This window comes from Zootoca vivipara, chromosome 7 (genome assembly GCF_963506605.1).
Source record: "Zootoca vivipara chromosome 7, rZooViv1.1, whole genome shotgun sequence".
Lineage (NCBI taxonomy): Eukaryota > Metazoa > Chordata > Lepidosauria > Squamata > Lacertidae > Zootoca > Zootoca vivipara.
The window spans coordinates 21068528-21082578 of record NC_083282.1 but is presented as its reverse complement, the minus strand read 5'-3'; the positions used below and the strand labels follow the sequence as shown (position 1 = coordinate 21082578).

Here is a 14051-nt window from a genome sequence, read left to right as displayed (position 1 = left end):
CAATGAGGTTTAGAAACCATAACTTTGAGAGTAGAAGAATTATGCATTCTTTCAGAATCATACAAATAGCCTTATGTCATGTGAACAACACACTTTATAGCACAGAAGCAGTTACTACACAAGTACTGGACATGATAGAATATTAAAATCTGATGAAATTATTATTAGAGCTACAAATGACTTATTTGCCTTTACAGATGAGTACTGCAGGTCTGCCCAAAAACTACCTAGTTCAGTGATATTGTGAAGGAAATGACGGGGGGGGGGGGAAATACAAATACAGCATTGTCTGCATGTGTGTAGTAAACATTTTTTGGAGTTCTTGGTAATGTGTCATGTGGCTAGTCCAGGGCTATTGGAGCATAGTGAGGAAAGAAGCATTTCAAAGTACTGAGTATTTTACTCCTTGTCTCGCTATGGAAATATCATGTTTCAAATGTTCAGGAAGGTTGAGAAATGAAGATTGAAAAATGATGACTTGGCAGAAACAAAAAATTGATGACATTCCTTGGTAATAAAAGGTCTGGAGAGAAACATTACTCACCCTTTGTGCTCTCTAGTTCAACAGCTGAATGCCTTTCTCTGAAAGCCTCTTAACATGCTCTTTTAACTATCTCTAAATTATTAAAAAGGGTTTCAACTCAAACATAGAAGCAACAAGCTGTATATTATACACACATGTTGTATTATTTATTGATTGGGCAGATGAGGCTCATCAACCTGGGAAGGTAGCCCATCTAGGAAGGAAAACTCTGATCCTTAACCTCCACTACTTTGTGAGATATCTTTGGAAGAAGAAAAGGCTAAGAAGTAAACCCTATACAAATCCAGAGTGGAGTCCCTAAGATGGTTGGATGGCATCTTGTATGCCTCCTTTCAGCAACTCCTGCACCCAGGCTGGTGCCAAACATACTGCTCTGTTTTCCTTTGGACCACATTAGCAAGGCCAAGGGTTGGGCTGGGGTCTTGTCATCTGAGCAGCCCAGGACCTCCATACACACAGCCCAGGCTTGCACCCCAGGGAAGGTCACTTTGGTGCTGCTAGCACGGCTGTTTGGCTTCACTCCTGGAGGCCTACTCCATTGTCTCTTGAGACAAATGGATGTTAACAACAACAACAACATTGATTTAAACCATTAGAATTAAAATTTTAATTTAAAAACAGTATGTGTTCCTTCTGATTCCATGCTGTGTCAATTGTGAATATTACTGCATTTGATGATGGGCATTACTGTGTCTGGGATTCAATTATAGATAGTACAGTGGTGTCCCCCATATCTGTGCATGTGTAGAGGGCAGGTTGTGGAAAGTTCCTTATAGGTGCCAAAGATATTGAGTTCTATATGTGCAGGTTGTTCTCAGCAGAAGCAGTGCATCTATGCTTCCATGTAGAAGAACCGCCACATCCATAGCTCTGTTGGTTTGCTCCACCTCAGGCACAAACCCTCCATTAAAAAAATAAATAAATCATTAATTAAAATATTTATTGGCCCTCTTTCTTAGCAAAGCTCCTCCAATATTGTTTTTCATGTCCATTGACCTTAGTGAGGGGAAATTACTATACCTGTCTCAGTGCTGTTGTAGCTTCAGACCTATGTAGGAGGCATGTCAAGGGAAGGAAGCTTAGCATCCTGTGAATCCATAGCTGCTCCCAGAATGCCCCATTTTGACCCTCTGCACCAGTGGAACATTGCCGGTGGGGCATCCAAACCCAGAAAAGTTTTTCCTGGCGCTCCAAGGAGTTTCCAATAGTGTAAGTGCCATCCTTCCAGTAGAATGGTGCCTCAGTGGCCATTGGAAGGCTGTAGGGATTGTATTGTAACTTTGTTGCTTTATTAAGGTGATATTGAAACAAGAGCCACATTTGTTTTTATTGATGTCTCAAACTGAATACAAAAAGTAAACATGTTTCTTAGATGCTGTATCCATCATTTCACATATTTTGCTGTGTTTTATAGCAACACCATACAAGCAGATAGTACACTGTGTATTACTGTGAAATACTGGCTCGGTGCACGGCCTACAGATTCTGAGAGAGTTGGCTGGAGAACATACATATCTTACTCCTTGTTAAGCAGGAATATAAGTAAAAGAGTAAAATATTGTCTCTACTAATCCAATTTAGAATAATCAGTGTGAAGACTAGAGGGGGCAATTTTCTTTTACTATTCATCAACAACTCTGCTTATTAACTGCCCAAAAGTATGTTAAAGAGTAACAAATCTGCGGTTTGAGTTTGGTATGTTAGGTTTTTCTTTAATTTGAGGTGTATCTACATATACAACTGGAAGTGGAAAGAACAGGGTTTTTTTACTCTTATGCTGCAATCCTGTGCACACATAATTGGGAGCAAGCCCTGCTGAACTTAATGCATTTTATTTCCAAATAAACATACATTGGATTGCATTGCTAACTGCTTTCTCTGACTCAGATTTGCTCCAGATTTTCTTTCTTTCCCTCTTTGTACTTTTCCAAATGATAAGTGAATGGGAATGGGGTAATATAATGCAAAGGTGATTTTAAAATTTGGTATTGAGGTGTATTTTTTTTTTTTTACTGTTTACTGTTGCTATAGTGCTGAACTGGGAATTTATATGTTACGGATCAGCTGTGATGCAAGTGGTCTCTACTAAGTGAACAGAGTGACATACAGTACAAGGAGGGTCATGTAGAATTGCAGTGAATACTTGCATCAGCAGAGTATGCTTATGAATAGAAATCTCTTGTCTAATGATAATTCTAAATAAAAAGCCCTTTGGCTTATTTGAACAGCTTAAAATTATCATGAGGGTTTAGAATGATAAATACTGTAATACTTTATGCAAATTAGTGACGCTGATTTCTGGGATAGCATTGGATCCATTTTCAGATGCTTTTATAAAATATCCTTGTCTAATCAAATATGAATTTTGCATTATTAAAATCTGAGAAAGTGTTGATCATTATTTTGTATTGCAGATTGCTTTGAAATATGATCCGCAGATAGAGGAAGATCTCCGCAACTGGATTGAAGAAGTTACTGGCATGAGCATTGGAGCCAACTTTCAATTGGGTTTAAAGGATGGCATCATACTGTGCGAGTAAGCCACATCAAGTTTTATTTCAGACAGAGCTCTTTAGTTTCTAGGCCAGTAGCCAACTTTTTCAGAGATAAGATCCACATTTAATTCTAGGACACAGTGTGATTTCCCCCCATTATTATTTTGCCAGATATGCCCAAAGATGTACCTAGGGTCCCTTGCACCCTTTGTAGAGAACTGTATCAACACCTTCCCCCCATAACTTTACTGCAGTAGCCATCAGCTGAGCCCTTCAGCTCAACTGGCAAGCAGGGAGGGAGGCAGGCAGGATCTACTTGGGTCCCCTGGGAAGAGGGGGCTTTGAGGGCTGCACACAAAAAGTTAAAATAAGTTAAAAGCACCTGTCAGTAGTGAGCATGAAGAAGACAGAAGTGGCAACACCAGTCATCCTGTCATCTCCCATCTCAGTTTATTCTGAGGCAACTGTAATCCAAACAATTTGCTTGTCATGCCTCTCGCCCCACACAAGTAACTCTTTCCTCAAGTCGGAGCATTTGGGGGGGGGATTTTGCACCCCTGGCAGGGTTCCGTTTCGCCATTCCACAAACTTGGAGCATTTTATGGAAACCAAAGTTGTTGAGCCTATCTAATCATGTTTCTAAGGGCCTGTTCACATGTTAAGAAAGAAATCTGTCCTTGATACATGGAGCGAGAAACAAAATTATTTGTCTTCCCTTACCTCATTGTGTTCTGCTGCTTCAAGCAATTTTCCAGCAGCCTAGCTCAAACTCCAGAAGTGAGCCAAGGGAAAAGCTGCTTAAAGCAACAGATTGCAATGAGATAGGGCAGAAAGGGTGAATGGGTTTGCTCACTCACACTCCCCCCCCCATGAATCACTCATTTCGATTTATGAGTGCATTTAAAATTTATAGGTATTTAAAATGTAACAATGCCATCACACAGGATGGCATGTTTTTCCTGACATTCTCATTTTCTTCCTCCCACCCCTCCACCAAGGAGAACATTCAGATATGTGGCTCAAGTCCCTTCTAAAATGGCTTTACCAGCATGCCTATTATGCAAACTGCCTTCCAAATAAGATGTATGTGCAAGTAAAATATACAGTCGTACCTTGGATCCCAAATACCCTGGAACTCGGATGTTTTGGCTCCCAAACGTCGCAAACCCAGAAGTGAATGTTCCGGTTTATGAATGTTCTTTTGGAAGCCCAGCATCTCACAAGGCTTTCGTGGCTTCTGATTGGCTGCAGGAGCTTCCTGCAGCCAATCAGAAGCCATGATTTTGTTTTTGAATGTTTTGGAAGTCGAACAGACTTCTGGAATGGATTCCGTTCAACTTCCAAGGTACAACTATATATTGGTTTTTATCTATGCATTAGTAATACTGTAATATGGAGATTAAAATTGGTGGTGGCTATGCGAAAAGAAAGGCAGTTTATTTTCTTCATTGGTTTTTACAGGCTTATCAACAAACTTCACCCGGGATCAGTAAAGAAAATCAATCAATCCAAACTAAACTGGCATCAGGTAAACAAACTAATTTAAATACTGTATTCAAATAATATACTGTCTCTCTCCAAAGAGGAGAGAAAATGCATGAATGAAAGCTTTATGACAGTTATTGTCACAGTGAGGCCTTCAACACCTTCGCCTTTACAGATTTATTTTTGAGGAAACAGCAATTGTTCACCTTGAAGCATTAATGATTAAAAAGTATAAAGCTTCTCTTTTTTCTATTAGAATACCATTGAAAGTACCAAACCTGGTAATTTATATTATGGGAGTAGATTATTAAGAAACTTGGCAATTATTGTAGAAACTAGAGAAGTGATGGATTTGATTACAACTTCAGTAAAGGGACCCCTGACCATTAGGTCCATCGTGACCAACTCTGGGGTTGCGGCGCTCATCTCGCTCTATAGGCCAAGGGAGCCGGTGTACAGCTTCCAGGTCATGTGGCCAGCATGACAAAGCTGCTTCTGGTGAACCAGAGCGGCACACGGAAACGCCATTTACCTTTCCGCCAGAGCAGTACCTATTTATCTACTTGCACTTTGAGGTGCTTTCGAATTGCTAGGTTGGCAGGAGCTGGGACCGAAAAACAGGAGCTCACCCTATCGCAGGGATTCGAACTGCCGACCTTCTGAGCTTCTAAGTAGATAATTAGGCACAACTTCATTAGGCTTGGTGAAATCTTTTTCTCTTTGCAAATGCCCCTCTATTCTGCCCCCACCCCCTTGTTACAGCTGTATACACTTTTAAATTATTAATTGTCCAAGGAATCTGGTCCATTGTACTTGCTTTCCAAATAAATGACCCATAGAACTACAGGAACAAACTACACAACCCATATTGCACAAATCAGGAGAGAATAAGTGGGCAATACAAAATGAAGTTGAAAATAGATACTGAGACAGAGAAGGTCATAGTAGAACACTTGCCTTCTTGAGAAACTTTGTCTCTCGCTGAAAACTGGATTTAAACAACTGCTGGCATACAGTAGGAAAACTAGAATAAAACTAGACTTGCCAGTTCGGCAGATCTAAACAAAGTAAAACAAAATTAAGGAGTTAAGAGTGTTTGCTAAACATCAGATCTTTATTGGCCTAGATTCTTTGCTGATTTCATTTATAGCTCAAAGGCAGGAAGCTGCTTCAACTGCTTAAACCAGGTATCCCCAAACTTCGGCCCTCCAGATGTTTTGGACTACAATTCCCATCTTCCCCAACTACTGGTCTTTGTTAGCTAGGGATCATGGGAGTTGTATGCCAAAACATCTGGAGGGCCGCAGTTTGGGGATGCCTGGCTTAAACTAATCTTGAACCTGAGTTCATCTCTGCATTGTGTGAATAATGGCACATGGTACCTGGGCACCTTAGGAACCACCTCCTTCCATGTTTCTCTCTGCACACTCCCAATCGTCATCTGGGCTCTGCTCCAAATCCTTCAGCCTCAGGAAGCAGGGCTGGTGTCTGTCACCTAGGGACAGGGTATTTTATGTTGTGGTACCTACTATATTGAATGCATTGCTGAATGATGTATGTAAGGCCCTATCACTATACTGCTTCTGATAGTTGTTGAAGCTCTGACTCTTTAAATAAGCTTTTGGTTAATTCTGTAATTTATGCTGGCCGAGTTCCATTTTACTTTTGTGCTGCTGAAATTTGTTAAAACAGACTGGGTATTATTAATGTTTGAATGTGTATTGGCATTTTAAAAGAGATTGTTTTATTCAGTTGTTATTACTGTTTAAGCCATCTTGAGTCTCCTTTGAGAAACGGGGGAAAGAATTAAAACAAAAACCAAAAACATGCAAGCATGTGTAAGAAAATCATGACAGCCACTTTAAAAAGAGAAGTAGGAATGAAAGGGGGAATTTTAGAGTGGAGAACAGGTCAGGTAAAGGTTTAAGCAACCCCAGTGCCCGCCCCCACTCCAAATTGCTTGAAACCAATTACAAAGTGGCTTTCTTTATTTTAAAAAAATCTTCCAAGTTTATTACATACTTTCCCATAGTATTTAGTTCTGCCTTATGCAATGATATCATCAAGCACTAAGACCTTCATGCATTTATTTAATTTCAGCTGGAGAACATTGGGAATTTTATAAAGGCCATACAACAATATGGCATGAAACCACATGATATATTTGAAGCAAATGATCTCTTTGAAAACGGAAATATGACCCAGGTTCAGACATCACTGGCGGCACTAGCAGGTCTGGTATGTACATGACGACATATGCAGTCCAATGCATTACATTGATTTATGAGTTCCATGCATTTTTCATAGCTTAACTGTAACAATTTTATAGCACGGTACCTTTCGGTAAAGCATAGAAAGTGTTTTAGGATTCTTACATCATCTAAAAGGATCCATAATTCAACTATGGGTGTATGTAATAGGTATGCCATGAAATTCCATGGAATGAGGCTTTACTTGTCTAGCAGCTATATTGTACAGTATTACTCTTGGTAATACCAAATATGAAGCTTGGCCTGCAGAAGTTGTGGGATGTTATCCATGCCTTCACCTTTGTTGCCAAGTAGCTCTTGAAACTGTACAATCAATGATCAATTAATTCATGGGTAGAGAAACTAAGGCCCCGGGGCAGATCTGGCCCAATCGCCTTCTAAATCCGGCCCGCGGACGGTCTGTGAATCAGCGTGTTTTTGCATGAGTAGAATGTGTCCTTTTATTTAAAATGCATCTCTAGGTTTTTTGTGGGGCATAGGAATTCGTTCATTCCCACCCCCCACAAGATCTGAGGGACCTGAGGGACTGGCCCCCTGCTGAAAAAGTTTTCTGACCCCTGCATTAATTGGTGTAAGATTGAACGCAGAATTGTTAAATAAAGGGCAACCAAAAAGCAAGTTATATGAATGGTATTCCTGTATAAAATATATATTAGAAATGCTGCTATTTTATTCTCCTCCTAGGCAAAAACCAAAGGCTTTCATACTACAATCGATATTGGTGTCAAATATGCAGAAAAGCAAGCAAGAAGTTTTGATGCAGGAAAACTGAAGGCTGGACAAAGTGTGATTGGTTTGCAGGTAAGCAGAAAAGTCGAAAGTTCACTAAGGCTGCAATCCTGTACACACATACCTGGGAACAAGCCCCACTGAACTCAATGGGGCTGCCTTCTGAATCCATGGGATTGTGCTGTAAATCAGTATACACAGGAAAACCTTTTAAGGTGTAATGGACAATTATTTATGCTTAGTAAACAGCAGGAGTGGCTTTGAGCCACAGCAATAGCCTGCTGGAAGAGGCACTTGCTGCTGCTTACTTGGAGGGGCAAAGCCCTGGAAGAGCCAGTCTGGCATTTCCTCTGGTGCATCTGCATAGCTCCAACCTTGCCATCACTTTGTTCCTCCAGGTAAGCAGCAACAACACATCTGCTAGGAAGCTGTTACTGCCCCCCCCCCCGCCCCAGACAAGCCACTCCTGCTAAACAGAATTGCAAGGTTTATCTTGTCTGGGTGGAATGTTTCCCCAATACACCTGGACTACATTTAGATCACACTTTCTAAGGAACAACAAAGGGCCATTTATCTAGACAAAGATGGAATAAGAGAGTATTTCTGGAATGGTTCACATCCACAACAGCTGGCACAAGTAGCTACTGAATTTCATGAGCTATATACATGAGGAAGAATAAGGTAGGTCACAGTAGAATTGATCTATTTGAGTCCATCATAGATCTGGCTTGCATGTTAACATGAAAAGCATGATTAACACTGCCTCTAGTTAAAGCTCATACCTATGACAAACTTAGTTGATCTCTAAGGTGCTACTGGAAGGATTTTTTAATTTTGTTTTAACACTGCCTCTGTTATTCCTGTGCTACTCAGTAATGTGTGTCTCTTCTGTTCATGTATTTAGATGGATTGACACTGTAATTACATAGCTGGAGTTACACATGTTACTGGTGTGGTGTAGGAACAACCATAGAGGCAATTTCTACCATACCATTCAATGTAATTTGTAGAGTACAATACAGCCGTGAAGATTTCAGGTTTGCTCTCTAACTAATCTTTGAATATCCCTCTTTGCAGTCTCACATCATCTTAGTACTTTTCGTATTAGATATTTCTTTTTTAGTTGAAATCTTAAGAACATAAGATGAGGGTAACAAAGTTTTATATAATGCAACATTCTGCTTCCCATAGGGACCAAACGGATACACCTCCAAGGAGCCCAAACCAGGGCATAAAGGCACCCATTCTGCCCATTCTGTTGTTCCTTTGAAGTTAATATAGTTGAGTTGACTCTATGCCGGCTTTGACACATAGATTAACACTACTCTAACAAGCCCTTTGTTTTCCTTTCTGTAGTTTAGATCCAGGGATAATTGTATACATCTGATTCTTTCTTTTCTACCAGATTTCTGATCTGTCTACTGTATCTATGTATCTTGGATTCTAATTTAGCACCAGCCATTCCATTCCATCTCAACTTGGAAACTTCTAGAATTAGCATATATTTTAAATGGTGTTCCTTTCCAAATATTTTTGGTTTGCTTATTTACCTCTACAGTCCTTTGTTCTTTTAAACTGTTCCTCAGTACACTCATTGCAAAATTCTTCCCTTTTCCTACCTTAAATCCCTGGAGCATTTACACACCTCTCCTTAATCTCATTCTAGATGCTTCCCACCTCCTACAAGTCTGTTTAAAAGCTATGCTGCAACCATTTCAATATTAAGCACCAGCAGTCTGGTTCCACTGCAGTTCAAAATTCTCCAATGCCTGGGAAACTTAAACCTTTCCTTCCATCAACATCCTCCTATTGATACATGCCAGCTCTGAAAGAGGCCGCATTTCTGAAAAAATATTGCCAGAGATCTTGGATTACAACATGCCTAACAAACATTTCCCAAGGTTGTTGGTGTCAATGTGTACCATGACTGCTCTCCCATACTATTTAGACAATATGTGTATTCAACCTTCAGACAAGGTAGGGAATCACTAATTAACTTCACTTAAGATCCTCTCTTAAAGGATCATTTCCTATGCCTGTCCTAAGAACTTCATTCTGCAGAAGAGCTGTAAGCTCTAGGATGTATTTGAAGGTCTCCTCTCTGTTTCCCTCACCTTCTATGGTCAGCTATCTGAAGGAAACAGACATATTCCCTGGGAAGCAGGAACTCCCTGCACTGAGCACACAACCACAACTTATATATGTTACATCCTTCAATACACTGGCCTAGTGTAGTACATTTACTTATGGTAGTTCTCAATCACTTTCTTCAAGTGATCCTCATTCTCTTTATAGATGGGAACCAATAAATGTGCCAGCCAGGCAGGCATGACTGCCTATGGGACTAGGAGACATCTCTATGATCCAAAGATGCAAACTGATAAACCATTTGACCAGACAACAATAAGCCTGCAGATGGGTACTAACAAAGGGGCTAGTCAGGTAAGCAAAAGTTACTTTCATATTAAGGATATTTCTGTTTCTGCAGTCCTAAACTTTATTTTTCATTGTTTGGTATTTTATTTATTTTAAAATATTTCTAGACCAGCATTTTGTACTAGCTGCAGCTTCCACACCAATCTCAAGGACAAAATTAAGAAGAGGACCAATGGTTGGGTTTTTGTTTTTGTGTGCATTAGAATAATATAATCTGTAGCTTTTGGGGGGGATAACCTTTTTTGATCCATGGGCCAGATTCTTACCAGGATCTTCCTAAAGGGCCAAATATGATTGGTGGGTAGAACTTTGAAAGTTGAGACTTCAGAGCACCTATGGCAGCAAGGTGCTGCTAAAAGGAAGCTTTTCTTCATTGTGGCAGCTGGTCCAATGTAATCCTCTTTGAAGCCTGGCAGGTTCAGGTACATGAGTTTCTTCTAGGGAACTCTCTCACACCTAGATCAAACTGTATGGGCACCACATATCAGCTGATGTACAAACCCTGTTTAGCACTGGGTTCCAGTGCATGAGAATTCCCTGCATCCAGCTCTCTTATACAGAGGTAAATCCTGGTTGGTCAAGATGTGCATCAGCTAATGCGTGGGAGCACAGTCTGCTTTACACATAGCACAGAAGCTGTGCAAGCAGGCTTTGCAGTTGCTGACGAACTCAGTTCAATGAGTACTTCCTAACTACAAACTTGTTCCTTCAAGGGGAGTGCAACCCTATTCAAAAAAGGCAATATGACCCAGTTCCTGAACTTGAGACCAGCTAACCCACAATAGATATCAACATATACTGGTGACATTGTGCTGCAGATTCCTAATGACTGTTCCTAACAGCTTCATATAAATCAGGCATCCCCAAACATCGGCCCTCCAGATGTTTTGGACTACAATTCCCACCATCCCTGACCACTGGTCCTCTTAGCTAGGGATCATGGGAGTTGTAGGCCAAAACATCTGGAGGGCCACAGTATGGGGATGCCTGATATAGATGTTAAATAGCTTTGGGGTAAGATATAGCCTGCAGCTCAGAATAATCAAAGAGGCTGTGAAATTCCTTACCCTGTTTATAATCACTTAGAATGCTCTTCATCCTTGCAATACACATACAAAATTGTGAAGATCCTCAGCATGCACCCATAGCTTCTTCCTCAAAGTATAATGTTCTTTATTCTGATTTCTGTGATGGGATGAGAAGTCTGTTGCTTGCTGAATCTCACTTAGGAGACTTCCATGCTGAGTAGCTTAGTATCTGGAAAATGTTATGCACATGTGCATTCCTGCCATCACTCATTATTATTTTAAATGTCCCAATGCAATGCTGTTCAAACTGCTTTAAAACTTTTGTTTTTAGGCAGGGATGCTTGCACCAGGTACAAGACGAGACATTTATGACCAGAAGCTCACATTACAACCCATGGACAACACCACTATTTCACTACAAATGGGCACCAACAAAGTGGCTTCCCAGAAAGGGATGAGCGTTTATGGGCTTGGACGGCAAGTATATGACCCAAAGTATTGTGCTGCACCAACAGAACCTGTCATTCATAATGGGAGTCAAGGAACAGGAACTAATGGGTCAGAAATCAGCGATAGCGATTATCAGGCAGAATATCCAGATGACTATCACGGCGAATACCAAGATGAATATCAGAGAGATTACCACGGTCAGTACAGTGACCAGGGCATTGATTATTAGATTTGCCTCAAACGCTCAGTATTAGTTTATTATTTTATTCAGTAAAGAACGAAACTAGCCTTGTGGAATTGTTACCCGTCTTCTTTACACATTATGCTTCATGTACCTAAGGAAATAATTGCCTTACATAACATTCCTTTTTTCTTTCTCTGCCCTTTCCTTCTCTAGTTGCCTTTAGTGCTGTAACAGTTGCAGTCTACAGCATAACCAATAACTGCATATGAAGTAAAAAGGAATACTGTGAAAGGGGGAGTTCTCTTATACAGCCAAGTCTTTTTAATAATAAAAACTATGCATTTTTTACAACCTTGTTCTGAAATGAACATTTTACATACTATATCAGCCCTTTCTTTTTTAAAAAAAGTTTTTATTTACAGTTCCATTATGTGGAAAACTGTAAGACTTAATTGTGGACCATGCCACAAAAATTGTGGGTTGTGGCTTATTACCTACAAGATTTCTGTCTGTTCAAAAGTACTTGCTTGCTAACCTCTAAACTCACAGTAGACATAATAAATGTGCATTTGTGATTGTGTGTGTTCCATTCCAATATCTAAATTGACCAAGCTTATAAAAAAGAGCTGTTTTGCTTAAAAAGGGAGCTTGTATAAATTCTGAGCCCACAGAAGTCTCCATGTTTTGATGGTGCATTGACTTTTATTTCCTGTGCCATAATGTATCCATGTAGAATTGCCTTTTCTTTGAATTGTATTTATTGCCACATTTCTCATCATAAACCGATCTTGTATTTTTTATAAATAAATGTTGTTTTCTTGGAGGCATGTGATAACTTGTTATTAAATACAAAATTCAAATTACAGAAAACATTTACAACTGTCCCTTTGTTTAACTTATCCAAAACATATTCTCCAAAACATATCCTTTCCTTTTCAACAAAACAATTCGCTGGAGATAATGCACTCATGTTGATTCTACTTTGGCAGTGAACTCTTTTTTACAAGTAAACGTTTAGAATCCAGAGAGATTAAAGGCAAAATTTACTTGCAGCCAGCAGTATGCTGTTGAGACTTTAAAGAGGTGGTTTTGCTCAGAAAGGGGGAAAAGGCCTGTTATGCAGATGTACTTTGGGAGATAAGGGCTTGTCTGAGTTGTGTGCCACATAAATTAAAATGCAAACCAGTAGAGCAGGCATGTCAAACCTGCGGCCCTCCAAATGTTTTGGACTACAATTCCCATCTTCCCCAACCACTGGTCCTGCTAGCTAGGGATCATGGGAGTTGTAGGCCAAAACATCTGGAGGGCCGCAGGTTTGACATGCCTGCAGTAGAGGGTCAGGCCGCATCTTGCCCTCTGCACACAAAAAAACGACTACTCTTTTAGGAAATAGACTATTAGTAGTTGGGGATCATCATTTGATGTAATGGAACATAATTTTATCATAAAATACTCTTCTATGTAAAAAGGAACTGTTTGGAGGTAGTACAGTATAGAAATAGTACAGTTACTTACCACAGAGAGCGCCTATAGATGCGTCTAATTTAATGAGGCTTCGTCCCATGAAGGATGCCAAAATAAAAGGAATGCATACAGCACATATTCCCAAACTCTTGGTCTTTGTTGTTAAAGACTTGCCTTCTTGAGTGATCACTGATTCTCCTTTGCAGGATACAATTGTTCTTCAGGACATCTATGGCTTTGTTAATTTAGGACATGCACAATGTTTTCCATAAAGGACTGCAATGGAAGGAACCTAATCATATGAACAACATTACCAAAAATTCCTAGATAACATGATTCCACAACGTACTCCTTATCATAGGGGACCCTCTAACTAGCACTGTTGCTTAATCTATTACATGATTATTCACAGTTTAGATGTTATCCAGGCTGCATTGTATACAGGTGACTCTCAACTTAGTTGTGCCTACATTCCAGGATAGGGTGCAAAGCCAAAATCACATGTAATAAAAACACATTGTGTTCAATGGCAGGTGGGATTGCCAAAGTCTTTTCCTCAGACACCCACCCCATTTTATTTTTTTCTACAATTTTTTTGCCAAGTGCATAGCTGAATGCACACAAGTTAAATGCACATAAATTGTAAGTTACTTGTATATAAAATTTGCTGAGTCAATTTCATTGTGCTTTCTTAAGGGGCTTTATACCAAAAAGACAGTTCTATCATGTCGAAGTGCAACAAAACTTACAGCAGATTTGATAATTAGTATAAAACATCTTAATACTATTTCAATAAAACCATACATAATGATTTTTCACAGAGTGAGTTAATCATCTCTTCCAGTGCAAGAGGTACAAACTGATTTAGGAGATAATTTATCTCAAAATATTGGTAACCTTCACTTTTATTTTATCTGGCTTTTGCTGTTTTTGCTGTGTACTTTTAGAGCCATCTCAAGTTCTGGC

At 39.7% G+C, this 14051-nt stretch overlaps 2 protein-coding genes across 3 annotated transcripts in view; one reads left to right on the top strand and one right to left on the bottom strand.

The window, feature by feature from the left end:
* The window catches only part of CNN3 (calponin 3), a 27601-nt gene extending 15157 nt beyond the window's left edge, over nucleotides 1–12444 (top strand). The window contains exons 2-7 of the mRNA XM_035121919.2: nucleotides 2959–3080; nucleotides 4501–4567; nucleotides 6625–6762; nucleotides 7479–7595; nucleotides 9819–9965; nucleotides 11319–12444. Coding sequence (XP_034977810.1) covers nucleotides 2959–3080; nucleotides 4501–4567; nucleotides 6625–6762; nucleotides 7479–7595; nucleotides 9819–9965; nucleotides 11319–11666 — 939 coding nt within the window. The 3' untranslated portion in view covers nucleotides 11667–12444. The remainder of the gene's footprint in view (nucleotides 1–2958; nucleotides 3081–4500; nucleotides 4568–6624; nucleotides 6763–7478; nucleotides 7596–9818; nucleotides 9966–11318) is intronic.
* The window catches only part of SLC44A3 (solute carrier family 44 member 3), a 37100-nt gene continuing 35074 nt past the window's right edge, over nucleotides 12026–14051 (bottom strand). For both annotated transcript variants that reach the window (XM_060276721.1, XM_035121916.2), the window contains exon 16: nucleotides 12026–14051. Coding sequence is in view for 1 of the 2 variants with exons in the window: in XM_035121916.2 (XP_034977807.2) it covers nucleotides 14040–14051 (12 nt within the window). In the remaining variant the exon portion in view is untranslated.